Raw genomic sequence first — 19,037 nt, forward strand, 5'->3', positions numbered from 1 at the left:
ATTAGGTCTAGGGGAACTTAAACAGAACCACGATCAGATCTCCCGTTTGGCTCTCTCTCAAACTGTTGTCATTTAATTCTGCAGTGTATGGCAGCTCCTTGCCTCTCATTCAGATTTTTCAGTGCCTTAATGATTCTAAAAGTCTCACGTGTGACCAGCTTTAAGTACACAGGACATCCTGGTGGCTTCCCTGGGGTCATTCACATGCTTGGAGCTGGCTTTAGAAAGATGCTGCGGTCAGCCGGGGCCAGCACGCACAGCACTTGGCTAGGTCAGGCTTCTGTGCAAAGTTGAAGCCTTCAGAGGCGATCATAATTGTATGTTTCCTTTTCAAAAGACCTCTCATTTTACTAGGAGAATTGTTTTCAGTGCTGTTGCAAAGTATTTCTGCTTAGGTAGAATAGGAAAATGGGTAAGTAAATGTGGCCAGATTTGCATGACCCAAACACGCCTGTGCCGATAGAGAGCGAAATGCCCCGCTCTAGATTGCACGAAGGTTTCTGGTCATTTGCATCCAACCTTTGCTCAAATCCCAGGGCGTGCAGGAAGTGCCACCCTTCCTGTTGTAGATAAATATGGAAGCGTCTCAGTGAGGGAGCAGGAATTAACTCTGCTTTTTCCTAGAGGTGAGGGGGAACAAGGAGAAAAAAAAAAAAAAGAAGGGGTGAAGAGTCACTTCTGCATGTTTCCCAAATCACTTTTTAATGAAATGCTTAGGATTATGAAGCATTTGTTGCCTCATTAGCATTAAGTTGTGGGAACTTCAGAAATCCCCGAGCTGTTTGGTAGCTTTCCGAATGACAGCCAGGCGAGCTGCTTGGTGCTCAGGGCGCCGTTCAGAAGCGAGTCTAAATGTCAGCCTGAGCTTCTGACATTCAGTGACCAAGATATAGGAACAATTTGTCAATTACTTCTTTTATTCCTGCCAGCCTCATCTGGGTTGCTAGTCCCTGTAATTGTCAGGAATTTCCAAACTAGTCCTGCAGAAGAGGGTGGAGTTTCTTACATTAAGGTTTGGCAGCCGCTCTGGCTCAAGGCCTGAGGGGGGTGTGCATATTTCAGTTGTTGCATCCTGTAATGTGAGTTTTCAGCTTTTTTTTTTTCCCTTTCCGCTTTGACTTCCTATTGAGCGGAGCTACCCTGCCTTGTATTCACCAGATCCTTTATAAAAAGAATATTTTATTTCTGTTATAATGAGACCTGTAAGCCATATGTCACCACCATGGCTGGATTTACATGTTGCATTGGAACTGGAACGTACACATTCTTTTTAAAATCCTTGGCCTGAATTGCCAGTTTGGGCAAAACCACCCATCTGTAAAATGCAGGTACTTGTCTCCTCCTCTGGAGCTTGGGGAGTTTTATACAGACTGGATTTTAGCATCCAAGTTGGAGGGAAGGAAGAGATAAAGGCATGCTGAATGTGATAGAGAAAGGAATGATCTTAGGTGCCTTTGCTTTTGGAAGCAAAAGCAGGTATTCAGAATACTTTCCCGTCTCTGTCAGAAGTGGTGAAATGACTCCTTGGGTTTCGAACGAGTTGCCATTAAAATTAGATAGTGTGGAGTTTATTTCTGCAAAGTGCTAAAAAGAGTGAGTGACGGTGGGTATTTAAAACACACTTAAATATGCTCGCAGACAGGCTTGCAGAGTATGTGTATGGTCTACGTGTAATATTTAAACTTTACTACTTCTCTACCGGCCATAAAGATACCCAGTAATTAACCCCTGTTTTCATGTCTCTATTTCCATCCTTCCCTTTCATAGATGTTGCACAGGAATGCTTAAGTCAGCAGCTTATTAAAATCATTCCTAGTGAAGTATATGATTTTTTTTTAAATCAAAACTTCAGATTATTTTCATTACATGCAATAATTGTGAGATAAATTGTGTACCTTTGAGGTGAAATGCACGTTGGCTTAAACCCACGTATCCCAGAAATGGGCAGTGCCAGTATTTGCAGCGGGAGCATCCGGGGTCCCTGACGCTGAAGCACGGAGTGCCACGGGGGTCCCAGCTGCAGGCAGCCACCTCATCTGTTAGCAAACACCTCGAGAGCAAGCAGGACAGGTGGTTAAACTTCACTTTGCTCACAGGCAGAACTGCAGGGGGACACAGCAAGGTCTGGCCAGGTAAGGGCTGCCCTCTGTGAGTCCTTACGAGGCTCGTGATACTGCACCAGGGGGCTCTGCGCCAAGCTGTTGGCCCAACCACAACTACGAGGTGGAAAGGCTACAAGTGCTGCTGCTTTTAAGCTCTTTGTAAACAGGATTTTTCAGAAGCTTTAATGAAGTTGGTCATTCCTGCTTGCTCTGGTTAATTTGTACCGTGTAAGACCACAGTTCAAAAAAAAAAAAATTAGTAATTTTTTTTGGTTGTGGTTTAACTTGTACTCCTTTGCTTCACTGCTTTACAAAGCCACCGTTTTAACAAGGGCCTGAAGGAGACAGCTTTGAAAAATAGTGACTACCATTAAGCAGATATAATTATCTACTGTGCCATCCTCGTGTGCACACCTTGCAATAGAAAGCAAAGCCTGACAGCCTGTGGTGGGTGTGAATTAGGGGCTGGGGGAAGGGAAGGAGCTTGAGTGAAATATCTCCTCTAGAAGCAGCTTGTATTTGGGGGCTATAAGATCTTCCAGCCATCAGAGTTCAACACAAACCAGATACCAGAGCTAGGATATTATATTCATTTCCCACTCAGCTATTGTGGGGAGAAATTGTGTGCTATTTCTGATAACACTGGGGGTTCTGTCTGGGGGGAAATGTAGAAACATGCGTTTCCAAATGACTTCTATTGTACTTCACATACTGTATCCGAGATGATTTCAGAACAGAGCTCTGGCTTGTAGGGAAGAGACCCAAAGGAGAGTTTGTGCGCTTGAAGGCTTGTCTGTTTTTTTCCAATCACTTCTGGGTCTATAAAAAGATATTCCTAGTCTCCAGCAGCTTTCCCTCTTGTGTGCTTAGGCTCTGAGCTACATAACTGCTCCTTTCAGGACAGAGCTGTTCATGGATGGGCAGGGTGGACAGGAGACAAAACTCCCCCCCTTGCCTCTGTTAATGACCTGTGTTCGTGTAATGGTGCAGAACTGGCTTTTTTATTGCTTTGTCTCTACCTCGTGCTCTGCCTGTTAGTGCTTTTCCAGGGCTGGCTTTGAGAGTTTTCACTTCTTGGAAGGCAAACGAACGGCGAGGCGACGTTATGGCATTCCCATGCAGCAAGCACTGCTCTGCAGGAGGATAGTGTTACCAAATTGCTTCAGCATGCATTCTTGCTGAAGCCAGTGGCGCCTTCTTGGGCCTGAATTCAAACAAACTGAGGGTTCAAAGGCATCCTAGAGCAATACATCCCCGCTGCAAGAGGCAGAGGTGGTTTAAACGTGCTTGCTGCCTTCTTTCTTTACTGCATTTCTGCCATAGCAGGCACATTCTTGTGGGGAAGCACATTTTCAGCTGCATATGAATGGCTTCAGCTTTAGGAGAAGCCCAGAATATAATGAAAACACCCTGAATATATTAAACAAAGGACTTTGAAGCCATCAGAAATAGTGGGTGGGAGACAGGCAGATGCTGACGAGTGTTACCAATTTGCTGAAATAGGAGCTGTCCAAGATGAAGAGGGTAATCGTGGGGTTTGTCAAAATGCCTGGGAGGGTTTCTGAATCATTGCTAGCGAGGCAGGAAGTCCTCTCTTCTTCCCCAGAAAAACTCTGTGCTGAGTAACCCATCTGGAAGCGATGAATCTCCACAAAAGAAGAGCCTTCCTTCCCCCTCACCTGCTATGCCAGGACCACGCTTCTCCTGCAGAGGTAGCTCTGGTCCTGAGGGTATTGCAGCCTCTTGTCTCCATGCATCTAGCAACTTCACATGGGAGGCTCCTCATCTCTGCCTGCCCCTGCTCCCTGCACCATGCGCATGAAACCTCCGTGCCTTCTGAGCCTTCAGCCTGCAGGGACTGAGATCCCTGGCAGAAGCTGCACGGTTTGTCAAAGATGTGGCTGAGAAACCTAAATCAAACGAAGCGACACCATTTGTTTGGTTTCTAGAATATGAATCCCTCTTCTGCTGGGCAGGTAGGGTAATAACGAAGTGTCCCTGTCCTGATAGGAACGCTTTGTCCTTGGCCATTGCTTTGAGACCATGCAAAGCTCTCTGGAGCAGAGGAACCTTCAGGTTAGCGGCTGCCAGGCATTACAGTGCCTCAGGGCATCTTACCAGAATCCTTTCACTGAAGAAAAGTTTCAGTTTTCTAGGTTTCATGCGTGCCTTTGTTTAATCATTTTGTTCTTGTCTGTTAAGGGCGGTTAGTCGTTCTGCATTGCTGGAAGCCCTGCAGTTGGGGGCTATGGGTGTGCAGGCATTATCAGAGCATAAATCCTTCTGGCTAACTTGGAAACAGCTTGCTCTCTGGGTCAGCTGCGCTCAGAGCAGGGAAGCCTCCGAATCCCAAGTGCATCTGCTTGGCTCAGCTGGCTCTCAACTGCAGAAAGCAATCCTGACATGGGAAAGAGGAAAGGAAGACTGAAATTCTTGCTCAGGAGGCCAGGGAATCTTTTTAGGGGTATTACCTGCAGCACTTCAGGCTTTTGTGTGCTAGATTTCTACAGAGCCTGTCCTCGCCTTGCCTGTTGTGCTCAGTTCTTTTGCAGAGATTTTGTAAACATCATGGGGAATGTGAACGGGAGAATGACTGCTCTCGTTTTAATTGCTTTAATTAGAAAATCCTGCTGATGAAGCCTGACCTCTGGTACCTGGCTAGGACATTTCCCGATGCAGTCAGGGATGACCTGGGGAAGTTGTGTGTGTTCACTGAAGCTGTGCCATGTGCAGGGAATGCCGAGGAGGAATGTAGCCATGCTGCAGTGCTCTGCTGGGCTTCCAGATGTGCACCACGGCTGGCTGAGATCATATGGGCTTCCAGAGGTGTTATAACACAGATTGGAATGTAAGTTGAAGGCTCTGCATTTTCAGAGCACCCTTCAAGGCCAAAACGTTGCATTACGTGAGCATGAGCCTAGTGCCATACAGCACCATCCGAAGGAAAATTCCCATCTTGTCACATTTCTGTAAGCCCACAGACGGAGGGCGTGACTGCATCCTCGTAAAGCTTCAGGAATGAGCCCTTATCTGGAGCACGTGTTCCCTGCGAGGCCTCTCGCAGAGGAAGGAGTTCCAGCATCCTCTGATGCCATCTCCCCCGTGGTACATGTTGCTGCGGCCCTTGGCACGGAGCAGCCAGGTTTGGTTCTTTGCTGGGCGAGAGAGGGTGGGGGATCCGTGGCAGCCAACCAAGAACGAGCCTCAGCGTGCTGCCTTTTTTCCTTCCTCCCATCTCACTGAGGGCTGCAGCACACTGGCAACACTCAGGAAACTGCTTCCAATTCCTGTCTTAGGAAAACTTCATCATACTCTCCGTTTATGGTAATGAAGTCCCTCTGTGCTTGGGAGAATTATTTCTGGGCCTCTTTACATCCAGAGGTCAGAACAAGTCAGAAATACTACCTATAAATGTAATAATAATAAAATCAGCCTTCGCTAGTACCTCTTCTGCCGAGAATCCTGGTTCACAGAAGGTGAATTGTTCCTCACAAGTCCTCACTGTGGCAGAGCTGGCGATGAATGGCACTGCCAGAAGAAGCAGTGCACTGAGTCAGTGCAGCAAGTGCATGAAATAAAACAATTTCCTATGTAAAGGATAATTATGGCACGGCACCTTAGGAAAGCTGAGTTGTCGGGAGCACATACATGCCTTTAAAGCTCGCTGAACATCTGGGTACTGCAAAATTAAAGATGATTTGAAGGATTTCTGAATTAATTCTGTTTAAACCCTAAGTTTTTAAACACAGTTATTTTTTTACTGATGCAGGAAAATGAAGTGTGCTTTGTGGAGAGGAAAAACAAAACTCCGTGTGGAAAGCCACTGAGCAAGCCGTGCCTGTGCTTTAGGTCTGGTGCATGCGTTAGGCATGTGCAGGCAGTGCTGTGACGTTGGGCAACAGCTCGTGTTGCAACGCTTCACCTGCAGGTTGGGCTGATGGGAGCGCTTTCAAAGTGAACATTTCAGCGGAATTTCTCTGTCCTAATTCTCTTTCGGCTGGGCACTTGGTATTCTTTGAGTGCAGGCCAGAAAGTTAATCCACACATACACGTTCTCAGATTTATTAATTATGAAACCAATAAAACCTTGTTGTCGGCTGCCTTTTGGAAGAAGAGCGTTACCTGCCTTAGAAAACTTTCCAGAGATTTCAGTGCTTTGCAGCAGGTAATGAGAAACCAAAGGTCTGGCCTTCCTCCCTCAATTCTGCACACAGAAGAGGGGGAGAGATCTGATTTTCAGGAGGATTTCTGTATTAAATGCATTTTTTTGGAGTCTGACAAAGCTTAAATCGGTGCTATTGAGCATGATGACCCGGAATAAAAAGATCTATTAATTACAACATTTTTTTTTCCCTGCAGAGTAGCAGCTGAATATTAAGTTGTTTTAAAATGTTCTTGTCCCTCCCATTCCAAACAAGTTGGAAATCTTGAGCAATCAAAGCATTAAAATACCTTTCTGCTGTACATGCACTGGTGGGAAGGCCTTTGGCTGGATTACTCACTCGTTACTGTAACTTTTATTATAAAATACTTGTTTGGGGAAAATCCTCTAGGGCAGCGACACTCACGCTGTGAGGTTAGGTGCCTGCTGACTTTATGAAGAGAAGAAAGGGATGCCACGTCTGGCATTAATAGCGTTTGGAGACTTCTCTCTGGTGCTCACTTTGCAGTCTCTGGGTTGCCTCAAGGAACAGGAATATGAAAAGGGAGACGTTTGAAGCATCACGTGGCGGGACCTTTTGGGAAGGACGGCGTGGTGTAGGGATGGCTCGATTCACTCAGATCCAAGTCCTGCAGGCCTGCTCTCCTGGCTGCCCCGTAACTACGAGCAGATTCCCGGGAGCACTGGTTGAACAGGGCCACCACACAGCGGTACTTTCCCAGACCCCTTTCCGCTTCCAAGAAGGACTTCCTGAGCCCAAACAGCATCTTTTGTCCTCGATACCCCTCAATGGACTTCTCTTCCATGAAGCTCCAGAGTAGCTCTTTGAACTCGCATAAGGGAGCCTGTGTTTTGCATTGTGGTGCTTCTCTAGGCTTTGGCTCTGACTTGGGAAAAGTTGCCTCCTTCCTACGATGTTGTATTTCAGAGTTTACAACAACCACAGCTAAAAATGCAGTGTCCTGGCGTTGCTGTGATTGTTACGGACAGTCACGTCTGTGAGTGCAGCACTCTGTGGGTTAGAATAGGCTTGTGCTTTATTTATTCTGACCTTTTTAATTTTGTGTTTCAGTTTGGTTTTATTCTGCCTGAAGTGTGCTAAGATGGTTACTGGGAGGAGAGCTCCAGGCTGTGTCTAGTGTACACCTTGAGCCTGTTTTTGCAGTGGGACTGGAATGGGATCCTGCCAGCAGCTTTCAATATTGCACTGAAAAAAAAAACACCTTGTTCTTAGCTGATGGGCTGGATCTAATCCTTGTCTTTGCTGCAGTTACCTCGGTAACAGGCACCAAGTCACATAAATGCCCTCTAGTACCAACCCAACTTGGTACATCTGCAACAAATACCTGCCTCGGTTTCCCTGTCACTACCACGGGGATGCTGAGGACGGCAAGAACAAACAAACCTAGCAGGACAGTGGAGATGGGGAAGAGCTGTAACCCGCAGAGTGTCTGGAGCCCAGGCTGGAGTCTGAAGCCCCCTGACAGCTCCAACTGGATGCTTTCCTCCTGGCTGCCGTTGCAGCGTTCTGCAATGCGTACGAGGCCAGAAGTTGACTCCCTTGTTCTCCTTACCTAACTTCAGTTACATTTTCCCTTTCGTTTCAGCTCAAGAAGAAGCAGGTCTACGTTGAGAAGGTGGAGAAGATGCAGCAGGCCCTGGTTCAGCTGCAGGCAGCGTGTGAGAAGCGGGAGCAGCTGGAGCACAGGCTGCGGACGCGGCTGGAGCGAGAGCTGGAATCTCTGCGGATGCAGCAGGTATCCTTCCCTGCCTTGCCCGGCTCCTGTTGGGATTGTACACTACACCACACACGAGAGAAGGGCAGTGGTTTTTCTCCATCATGCAAAATGAGCACATTTTTCTTTTGTTAGCTGCTTTCCTGCTGGCCACGTAAAATGAGCAAATTTTTCTTCTGGTAGTTATCATCACGCTGGCCTTTCTGTTGGTTTTTACTTGATTTAATTATTCCATTCTGACCAGAAAACGTAGATAAGGTAGCAATAAGGGATCCATCCCCTGACAATATTCAGACATAGACATCTAGCTGCATGGTGTTCTATCTTTGAGTAACCTGGTTATATTTACTTCTGTATTATTTTAAAAATATTGCTCACAGATTGAAATTTTTGTAAAATTCATTAACAGCTGGTCTGAAAAAGAGGCCCTTCAAAAAACTTCTGTATTGAAAAAAAAAAGCCTACCAAAATCACAAAACCAGTTCCGTAAAGGTAACTGATGGAAACAGGCAGAAGCTTCCCGTGGAGCATATTGGAATTGTAATTTGAGTCTTTTTCAGTGGAATGAATGAGTGAGAAGTAGATTGTGCAGGGTGTTACGATGTGAGGTTTTAGGTGGTGTTACAGTGTGATGCATTTCAACAAGCATCGAATGCAGGCCTGCATCCTCTTTCCAGAAAAATTTACAAACCTGACAGTTTATGCCTGGGTGCTAAATCACATTCAGTCACAGGCTATGTTTAGTCCTCGACTGCCATATCTGTGTAGGAACGGATATTTAAATATTAATTGTATTTTGTATTGGTTTGATTGGAGTTACAGTAATTTGATAAGCTTTCTTCCACGTTACCATGCAAGATTACTTGCCCTGAACCCCACAGCTTTTAACTGCGAACCTGCTACAAAGCAAAAAAATAATTTCTTGTCATGGTTTCAGAATTCTGAGCTGGACATGAAACAGTTTGCCTGCCCAATTTCTTTCTTTTCTTTTAAAGTAACTTTTTTATTTTTAAGTCAAATATCATGCCAATCGCAGATGAGACTTCCATATAAAACTGTGAAGTTTGCACTTCGAAGTTTTAGCACAGCAAATCTCTGCTCTTTCTTGATTAGAGAGAAGAGGAGCAGTCTGTCTTCAAGTCTTGCTTTAGAACTAAATTATTTTTAACTCCCGGCTACTTAATCCACAGGTGTACACTGATCGGAGTGATTTAGTAATCGAATCCCAATATATCCTAATATATACTATATATTCTAATACATTATATATCCTAATATTTTGGATTTCTTTTTAAAGCTGTTATAATTCTTGTGCTTTGTTGGAGCAGTTCTGGAAATAAGTTTGAGTTACTTCAGGCAGTATGGATGAGCTGTAGGCATCAGACCTGAGTAGCATGATCCAGCTCTCTGGCGCTCACTTGGGGCTTTGCACATGGAAAAAAGCTGTAAGGAGCGTTTTCCATCGCAGATATTTGCCTGTTAGTACCCACCAGCTGTGGAGTGGCACGAGGAAGCACTCTAGCATGAGTACAGCTGTCTTTCTGAGGAGTGCTTCTTGGCATGTTATGACTTCTGAGCCTCAGCGTTTGGAAAACAGAAGCCTGGCTTTGCCAGGTTTGGACAGAGCGAGGCTGAAAATGTGCCTGCAGGCTTTCAGGTTAAGCTCTAAAGGAGACCGTGACCATCACCCAGTGTGCCCAGCACAGCTCAGGCTGCTGCGTCTCCCTCTGGGGGGCTCTTGCATTGAGCCAGCGCTGCTCCTGCCCAGCCTCTGTCTTTCAGCCCAAAGCAAACAAACCGACCCTGAGCCTTACAGGTGCATCCTGCGACTTCTTTTTGTTTTGTTTTTGGGAACCAGCGTCAGGGTACATCTCAGGCTGCCAACGTGTCGGAGTACAACGCCACGGCGCTTATGGAGCTCCTGCGTGAGAAGGAAGAAAGGATTCTTGCTCTGGAAGCCGACATGACCAAGTGGGAGCAGAAATACCTGGAGGAGAGCGTGATGAGGCAGTTCGCTTTGGATGCAGCTGCAACCGTGGCTGCTCAGAGGTAAACGAGACTATTCATAGCGCAGGGATAATTTTCTTTTTCCAGTTGAATGTTGAATTTCCCACCGAGGAATGTTGTCATACCACCTTCCCATGATACCTTTCCTTGTGGTCTGAATGGCTTCACAAACTTCTGCGTGCAAGTGGAGCTTGGCAGCTTTTTCCTGGGAGCTGCACGATTGCCAACAAATAAAAACTTTCTGCCAGGGGAAGATTCCCCCACATGCAAGAACCATTTCCAGACTAGAATTGTTCTGAGCCGTTCCTCGAAGCTGTTGCTTCCAAAACAGATGTATGAGGAGGGTTGCTGTTGCTTTTTGTTGCTTGTTTTCTAAACAGGAGTCAGTCCTTGCTGAAGTCATGCGGGATGGGGTAAGCTTGGTGAATCACATCGCTCACCCTGAATGGCTTGCTTGTTCTCCAGAATGTTTTTGCAAATTACTTTGTGGTACTGTCCTCAACATGGTTACTAACCAGAAACGTCTACTAGGAAATTCTGCTCAAAACCTTCTGCTGTGTGTAGAGAGCAGTGCTTGTGGGGGTGGGAGGGAAAGGGTGTCTGAAATTTGGTAACAAGGTCACATTACAAGATGGCTCTCCAGAAGCACATAATAAATACGGTTGCAAACAGGCCCAAGTGCTTCGGCTAGTTGGCAAGCAAGAGCTGTTATTGGAGTGCAATTCTTTAATGTCAGGTAGTGCTTACATGTAATTTCATTGATCACTGGTTTCTGCTTCTTGACAGCAGATTTTATGTTAGATTGTTTCAGGAACCAGATTCAAATTGGGATGTTATCGCAGCTGGCTTCCTAGCACATCAGATCATACTCGAATTACAGGGGGAAGTCACAGATCTGCTGTGTTAGCATTTAAAGGCTTATCTTATCTTGCTCCAAAAGCTGGCTGTTATTTTGGGGTATTGATGTTTCTTGTGCACTGTTCTCTGCCTCCCCAGAGATTCTCTAAAGGCTCTCGCTACTGCTTGTCCCGAGAGGCTGTGTTATATTTTCAGCATGTGCTGATAAACAGGAGTCTGGTCTATTGTTTGTCATGGAGTGAGAGGGGCCGTGTTAGGCCTGGTCGGGTTTGGTAAATGAACAAGAACGCTTTCCAGGCAGGAAAGAGCCGACCCCTGGTTTTCCATTTCCTTCTAGCGCCCTCAGAAGAGGCTGTTCCATCAGCACCAGGGCTTCTGCAAGTTTCTGTGCAGTTGGTACCTGCAGTTGGTACCTACGTAGCCTTTTCAAAAACAGGCTGTGAGGGATTTCGTTCATTTCGGTGGTAACCTCACCTGTGCTGTGCACAACTTTGCTTTCCTTTTTCTTTGGTAGTGGAAAACAGCACCCCGTAGGAAGCTGAGGTAGCAGGAAGGCACAGCCCAGGCTGTACCTGGGTCAGGTTAGGTTTCTTTGATGATGAGTTTCTTGTGCCCATCACGTTGGTGCTTTGCCATTCCTGATCTGAACTTTTGTAGGGTTAAATGCACATTTCCAGACAGTTCTTAGGCCTTGTTCCTGTTTGAGGGAACAAATTTCTTATCACAATGAATTGGAGCTATTGGTAACGAACTTTTTTTAAAAAAAATCAATGCATAGCTATGGCAGTAACACGCTCTTATGCTGTGCATGTGACATAAAGCAGTGCACAGTGACTTCGTCCTGACTATACAGCAACAAGTAGGATAAAATACTCGTTAGGTTTTGGTTAATGGACTGAACACCCATCACAGCGTTAACATCAGGCACTGTGTGGAGTCCATCTAAAACTGTTCTCAGTTCATTCCAAGTATTTTGGACCAAGGTGCTTAGAACTGCTTAAAAATTTTCGTGACTATCTCCCTTCAGTGCATACTTAGATCCCCTATTTTGGAGGGAGAAGGGAAAAAACTGCATGTGAAGTGCAGGTAGCATTCTTTCAGTTGAAACAGTGGATTCACAGTGAATCCGCTAGATCACAGCCTGGCCTGGGATGGACAGTAGATTGACCATTGCTACAATTATTGCATGTGTTTGTAATCCTTCCTGCGTTAGGACTGGGAGATGGAATTCTGGAAGACACTGAGACAGCTTAAACTCAAAAAAAGAAGTGAATGCTCCTGTTTGTTACTTTTGAGCAATCATTTTGTGCTGCTAGGAGGAAAGGAGCATGTTCAGCTGGTCCTTCATCTGCTCTGCTGCTTCTTCCCAGGGACACGACGGTGATCAGCCACTCACCTAACCCGAGCTACGACACCTCGTTGGAAGCTCGCATTCAGAAGGAGGAGGAAGAGATCCTGCTTGCCAACAGGAGGTGTCTCGACATGGAGGGAAGGTAAAATGTAGTTTCGATCCCATCTGTCTTTAGGACGGGGATTTTAAATGAATTATCTGGGTAGATGCCTCAGAACCAGAAATCCTTAGGTTTTCACCAGTAGCAACAACGTAGGATGCCAGATGCTCGTTTGGCCAAGGAAGTAACTGCACAGCAATCCAAAAGCCATCTTAGATTTTTGTATCTAGCTTATTCCTCTTCTCTCGTCAGGGCATCTTCATCAGACCTCCAGCCACCTGTTAACACTTTCACAGACCTGCTTTCCCCAACATTTTTGCAGTGCAAACCTCCCCGGTCTATAAATACTTTTTTTTTTCTGTTGGTCTCATGCCCAGCCCATAACTCTCAGCCTTGCCTCAAAGCCTCTTCCATGCCTGATGGGAGCAGCTTCCAGCACCCAGAGGCGGGTGGGCATCTCAGGGAAGCTCTGTTCGTGTACGTACAGGAAGTCTGACGCATCATCTGCTGTGGTGGGGCCGTGAGCCGGCAGTGCTCAGGGTGATAAGCTCACCGGTGTCCTCTCTGTGCCTCTCTGAATGCCATGGGGAGTTCAGGTCATAGCCACGGGGAGTTGAGGTCTCAGTCTGAGGACACAGGAGTTCAAAAGTGTTGTTATTTGTTCTTCTTGACAAGGATCAAGACTCTGCACGCTCAGATCATTGAGAAGGATGCCATGATCAAGGTGCTGCAGCAGCGCTCCCGCAAGGAGCCCGGGAAGACCGACCAGCTCTCCTCGATGAGGCCCGCCAAGTCGCTCATGTCCATCTCCAACGCGGGCTCGGGCTTGCTGTCCCATTCGTCCACGCTGAGCAGCACTCCCATCCTGGAGGAGAAGAGGGAGGACAAGAGCTGGAAAGGCAGTCTAGGTAATTTTTAAATAACTGTGGCCCTTCGGATAGGCGAGTCACTGCTTAGAGGGGAGGCAGGAGCAGCAGCAGGACAAAGGTGTCTGACAGCCGGATTGACTGGCCTAGCACGCAGCAAAACTGACTGCAAGCAAGGTGGGACAGACTTGGCACAACTCTTGTTTGAATCACGTGGGGAAACGGTGACTTCTGATCTCAGGCTCTGTCATTCAAATATTTCAGCCTTAATTCTCACTCGGTTTGGTGCCTGACCTTAGGGATAGTTGGGATCTCGTTTTCAGAGTTTCCCAAGCAGGTGCTTTCAGGTGGGTTGTTACGGCTGTCTGAAGCTGTAAAGCCTCCTTCAGCAAGCAGCCAGCACAGATAGAAATCGGGATTGCTGTCCTCTGGTGTTGTGCCTGTGCCAACATGACTTCTGTCTGGAATGTCTCAGCATCATCGTTTAGAGAACAGGAGTCACATCAAAGCAAATCTTAGATTATGTCTTTCTTCCTGGAAAGAAATTAGGCCCACAGGTCTTCCCTACGAGACCAAATGGCCCTGAGAGGTGAGTGAGGTCTCTTTCAGCTGATCTCAGGGTGTGCAGATTTACCCAGCCGTAGCTGGGCAAGTGCTTAGAGTCAGGGAAGCCTGGTGTTAGTGCTGACTTAGGTATCTTTGCATGCAACAACACAATGCTGCTTTTCTTCAGGTACTTCAGCACCCAGTGGTGAAAGGCGCTCAAGAAAGGTGAATTAGAGCTGGTTGCTGAAGCACAGGGTGCCTTCCAGACCCTAGGGGAACTGCTACAGAGAGGGGCAGAACAGATTCCAGTTGGTTTTCTGGGACTGTGGAATTTCCTTCCTTTTTTCCACACAGGTGTTCTGCTGGGAACAGAATATCGCTCGGAATCCATCCCCTCCACGCCCTCTCCTGTCCTTCCTTCCACCCCGTTGCTGTCAGCCCACTCGAAAACGGGCAGCAGAGACTGCAGCACCCAGACTGACCGGGGGAGCGATCAAAGCAAAGCTGCTCCTCCTGCTGCAGCTCCCACACCAGGACGGCTCCCCAGTACCAGCCTGGGCTACAGCACGGACAAAACAGGTGAGGAACCTCAGCTGCCCACACGGAGGGGCCCCTGCCACTCACTCAGCGTTAGCTCTGCTCCACAGGGCAGGCTCCTGAGCTTTATCTGTTCAGGAAACCTGGGTTTACTTTTGGGGAGGGCAGATGGTTCTCAGAGACAGGTTTCTGGGCTGAGGAGTCTCAAAATTGAACAAGAAAAAAGCTTTAAGAGTGGCAGGATAAGCATGGGCACACCGGGCAGGGAGGTATAGCAGGGTTGCAGAACTGGAGCAGGTATGTGCAAATCCTGGGACAGTCTCTGAGTCAATCTGCTCTGAAATAAGTTGTGTGCAGCACGTGGGGCTGAAGCAGGTTATGAAAATGGGCCGTAGAAACTGGCTGTCGTGTTTCAGTGGGTATTCAAAGCAAAGGGGACTTAGGTAAGGAGGACAGAGAAGAAGGGAAGGTAGCTACCATGATAACACTGTCTCATTCATGCCCTGTCCCAGCCGTGGGACCGACTTCAGCCTTGCCGTAAGCAGATCCACCTGACAGTGGCTATCCCAGGGGCTGGATTTGCTTCCCACAGAGCTCCGAGCTGGCAGGAGCTGCTCATTTTCCAGCCCGCTCAGCCAAATCGATGCAGATTACACAACCTTGCCTCTTCGACTTACAGACACATTACAGTTGTGTTGTTCTTTATGGAAGAGTGAATTTGGCTGGTCTGCTGTGCATCTTGCCCATGCTATACTATTTAATAGGTATTGAGGGAGACAGGAACAGGTTTTGTGGTGAAAGCCTACACTGACTGCATTGGTTTAAATGTAGTTGTGCCAGTTTTATAGGCTGTTGTGGATCAACAGGAGATACCCGGGGGGAATTTGAGAAAATATCTTCATTTGTCTGGCTACATACATGCAGAATTGCTTTTTTTTTTTTTTTTTTTTTTTTTAATACTATTAAATAATAAGTTGTTAACTGTTTTTTGGCCAATGACAGAAGGTGACTTTTAAAATGTTAACCTCATTTTTCTAATCCTGTGCTCACGGTTGTTGCCTGTGATTGACATTACAGCTGTGATTGTCTGTCTCTTGTTTTTCCTCGTTGCATAGATGGGCCACTCTTCCACTCCAGCACCCTTGAAAGAAAAGCCCCTGTTCAGACCATGGGTCAGGACCTCCCAGATGGAGAGATGGTAGAATACCTCATCTGAAAGGCTGTGCCAGGATCTGAGCTGGGATACAATAGCAAGAATTTTTTTAAAAGACATTTTTATTGGGAAAAAAATTGTAGTACCTGAGTAATAAAAGAAAACTCAGCTGTTTGCTCTTGTATATTATGTCTCAAAAGTATGAACAGGTTAATTTATAATTTGTTCTAAATTATAAAAAAAAAAAGTCCATAACGCTTGTTCTTTGAAAGTTTCCCCCTTTATTTTTTAATTACTGGATCTGGTAACGTCTGGATAAAAAAACAAGAACTTAGGCGCACTGCATCTTGTATTTCATTTCAGTATTTTGAAAGTCTTAAACAGAAGTACCTGCTCTCACAGCTGGTGGCTAATTGTCTACTTTTAACACAGTACGATGGGCATGAAGGCCTCGTAATGATCAGAGCCAGGGACTTAGTTGTCAGCACCACGTAGTGGCTTCAGATCACAGGTGTTCAGAAGAAGCTGAGATGAGGTATGATCAAGGGCGATTTCTCTTTGCAGTCAGAGTGAGAACTCAGAACAGGTATTTCATAGTCATAGGCTGGAAAGATTTGCATTTTCAGTAGGGTATTTTTTTTCCCCAATTCGTGTTATTTCTATTAAAAAAAGGAACAGACAAGACTCCGGTGATCAATGTCACATTTCATGTTTTCAGTTGCATCGAAAGATTTGCCATGCTTTTATACTTTTTCAGTAATTTATACAGTGGATAGTAATTAATATATTGCATTCATGTTTTACGTAAATTAAAAAGGACGTTCTGCAGGCTAGGTCCTGCTTTGTTAGGTCAGATTTCTGCCATCGCAATTTGGGCTTTAGTGGAACTGCTCCCACTTGACAGCAGTGCAAGCGGCGAGCGCTGTTGCTTTTCAGTGTTAGCAACTTCATCTCTGGAGAACTTCCTCTGTACAGGTTTCTCTGTATTTCACATGCCTGCCTTTGTATGTCCTGCCTTCTGGGAGATCGTAGATGCTTTTTCACATAGCGAAGCCTCGGAGGTAGAGGTTTAAACAGGAGCTCTGTGTAAAGTTTCAGATGGTGAATTCTGTCCTTTCAAATTATTTTTTTCTTTATCTAACTGGAGAGAGCAGCTTAAATAACCCCCCCGAGGCATTATGGAAGGAAGTTACGCGTTCTACTTGTCAGGTTCTCTTTCAGATCTGTGGAAACTGCCACAAATGCAGCAATGCTTCAGTCACAGGTGCTGTAAGGAGATACTAAGACCAGTAGAAGTAAATGTTCGAGTATTTTTTGTTACTGTCTTCGCATTTTATTAAAACAGTTCAATGTTAATTTCTGTTAAAAACCTTTTTTTACTTGAATGCTTAAATGTTTAATTAGCTCGTAGTCATGTGTCAGGAGCCTGGCTAGCCTCAGCTTTCCATGCAACGTTAGAGTAGCCAGACTTTAATTTCGGATCACTCCAGAAATTAGAAAAAATAGCCGTTAATCATCCAACAGCTAGTGAATGTCCTCAATTCTTACTTGGTTGACACTGGTGATAAGGTGTCCCCTTGAAATGGCCTTACCAGATCAACAAATATAATGTGAAGTTTGCAGTGGAGGGCTGGGAGATGGAGGGAGGTGCCTTCTCTCACCCTAGCAGTGCCTAAAGATCAGCTCCAAGTTGGATCCTGCTCGTCTTCTGGTGGTCATCGCTTAGAAAAGCAAGGCAAGCAGTTCCCGGCATCCCTGGCAAATTTACTGCTTGCTAGTACTCTCCAGCCAATATTCCTGGACCCACAGAAGTTCGAGATGGTAGAATGTGTATGTTGTGAGCTGGGGACTGAGCCTAAATAGCCTGACCTTACTGCAAGATGCGACTAAGGCTAAATAGCCGGACTTTGCCTAGTGACCTCTCCAACAGGCTGCACAGCCTTCAGCACGCTGCGTCAGCCACTCCAGAGCTGCACTTTAAGGCTTGGACAGTCTCTGCCATATGGGACAATGTTCTGGAGTACAGCAGACCTTTTCTAAGGGTATTCTAAGAATTTGATTTAGTTCTCCACCCTCTTCTAGACAAACTGTTCCCAGCCTCTTTGTTCTCACCCCTTGCATTTATTTCTGTTGACTTAATTCCATCCTGTTACATGAAGTTATGCCCACTCGGGGTGATTTTAAGTGGTTTCCCTTCCTCTTCCCCAGTTGCTGGAAATGCAGAAGAAGCTTTTCCCATTAGGTCACTACGTCCATCCTTCTGCCCTTTCAGCTTCATGTTCTGTATTAGATTTTGTGGTTTGGGCTTAGAACGAACCATAAGGGAGATCAAATGCCACTGGGGTGTGTGAGAGAGAGGAGAGAGATCTGAGTACTTTTCTGCTCTTCTAAAGTCAGAAAAAAAAATAAAATTCCATCTTTACAAGTGCTTCTCAGCAGTAGGAAAGAAGTTTTGCAGCTGTAGGGCTCTGGACAAACCATTCCAACTCACTTGATTCACTTTAATTCTGAAGTGCCTCAGACATTTTTGATCTTTTACAGATAAAATCTGTTTCAGAAAACTGATTTTCCCCAGTCGGTATTGGCTGTTAGCTGGACTAGGTAAAAACGATTTGTTTATCCTCCTTGCAGCTCATTGTTTTCAAACTGGGCTCCGCTGCAATCTATTTTTGTATTCTTTGTAGAGAAAAGGACACAATAGTCTTATGTGAATGTAATGCAGACGATGCACAGCAGCTGCCTCCTCAGAAAGTGGCAGCCAGGTGGTCTCTGACGGAGCAAGCCGTCAGGATCGCGGTAGCCTTACTGTTTCTGTGCCAGGAGAGGTGAATTTGGGAGCCAGTGATGCATTTTCACAGTCCTTAGGTCAAGTTCTTTGCCCTGTTGTACAGTTTTGATTTCTCCCAAAAGCAAAGCCCCTGAAATTTTTGACAGGGAAGTCTGAGGTGATCTTCCTGTGCTGATAAACTAGGAACTGTCAGGAATGCAGTCTTCCCCTCGAGCTTCCTCAGAGCCATCCTGATGTGAATGTAAACGAGCTGCTTGCTTTGAGGAAGGTGCGTACTATAGTCTTCAGCCTCCCTGTACAGATTTTTATTTTGTTTTTAAACAAACTGCTTTAAGGAGACAAACTGCACACCTAGTTCCTTCTGTAGAGCTTATTCCTAGTAGAAGGTGATTTTTAACAGGTTGATTGCAATGACCTTCTTTGCAAACCAAAATTTTAGACTAAGAGTTTTTCTTAAACTCGGGTATTAGAAGCAGAATTGTAGCTTTTATTAAAAATAATTAAAAAAAGGCCACATATTCTTCTTTGTAGAGCAAAACAAGAAAATCAAGTGTAGTTACTTCTCCTCTTTCCTTTCACTGCGTACAGATTGGCCAAACTCCCAAGCCCTTTCCGTGGGCAGTTCCTGTGGGATTTGAAGGCTCAGGGCACTGCCTGAGATCTGGAGGTTTTTGTTCCCATCCGACCCGGTGTTGTCATTAACTGAACAGCTCCTGCCTGGCAGCTCCTCTGGGGTCCAGAGCTGTAATTCTCTGGTCTCAGCACCCCTGGGGATCTGAGTTGCTCCTCAGGAGTCTGCCAAGGGTGGCTAAGGTAAGCAAGTGCAGTCAG

General features: G+C 45.9%; 1 protein-coding gene across 5 annotated transcripts in view; it reads left to right on the top strand.

Annotated features, from left to right (window-relative positions):
• Positions 1 to 16,774, top strand: part of AMOT (angiomotin) — a 57,262-nt gene extending 40,488 nt beyond the window's left edge. For all 5 annotated transcript variants that reach the window (XM_082770598.1, XM_082770602.1, XM_082770601.1 and 2 more), the window contains exons 8-13: positions 7,872 to 8,021; positions 9,859 to 10,049; positions 12,236 to 12,358; positions 12,992 to 13,224; positions 14,083 to 14,307; positions 15,381 to 16,774. In XM_082770598.1, the coding sequence (XP_082626724.1) occupies positions 7,872 to 8,021; positions 9,859 to 10,049; positions 12,236 to 12,358; positions 12,992 to 13,224; positions 14,083 to 14,307; positions 15,381 to 15,481 (1,023 nt within the window). In that variant the 3' untranslated portion in view covers positions 15,482 to 16,774. The remainder of the gene's footprint in view (positions 1 to 7,871; positions 8,022 to 9,858; positions 10,050 to 12,235; positions 12,359 to 12,991; positions 13,225 to 14,082; positions 14,308 to 15,380) is intronic.
• The last annotated feature ends 2,263 nt before the right edge of the window (positions 16,775 to 19,037 follow it).

This window comes from Aythya marila (genome assembly GCF_965140915.1).
Source record: "Aythya marila genome assembly, chromosome: 13".
In the NCBI taxonomy this organism is placed as follows: Eukaryota; Metazoa; Chordata; class Aves; order Anseriformes; family Anatidae; genus Aythya; species Aythya marila.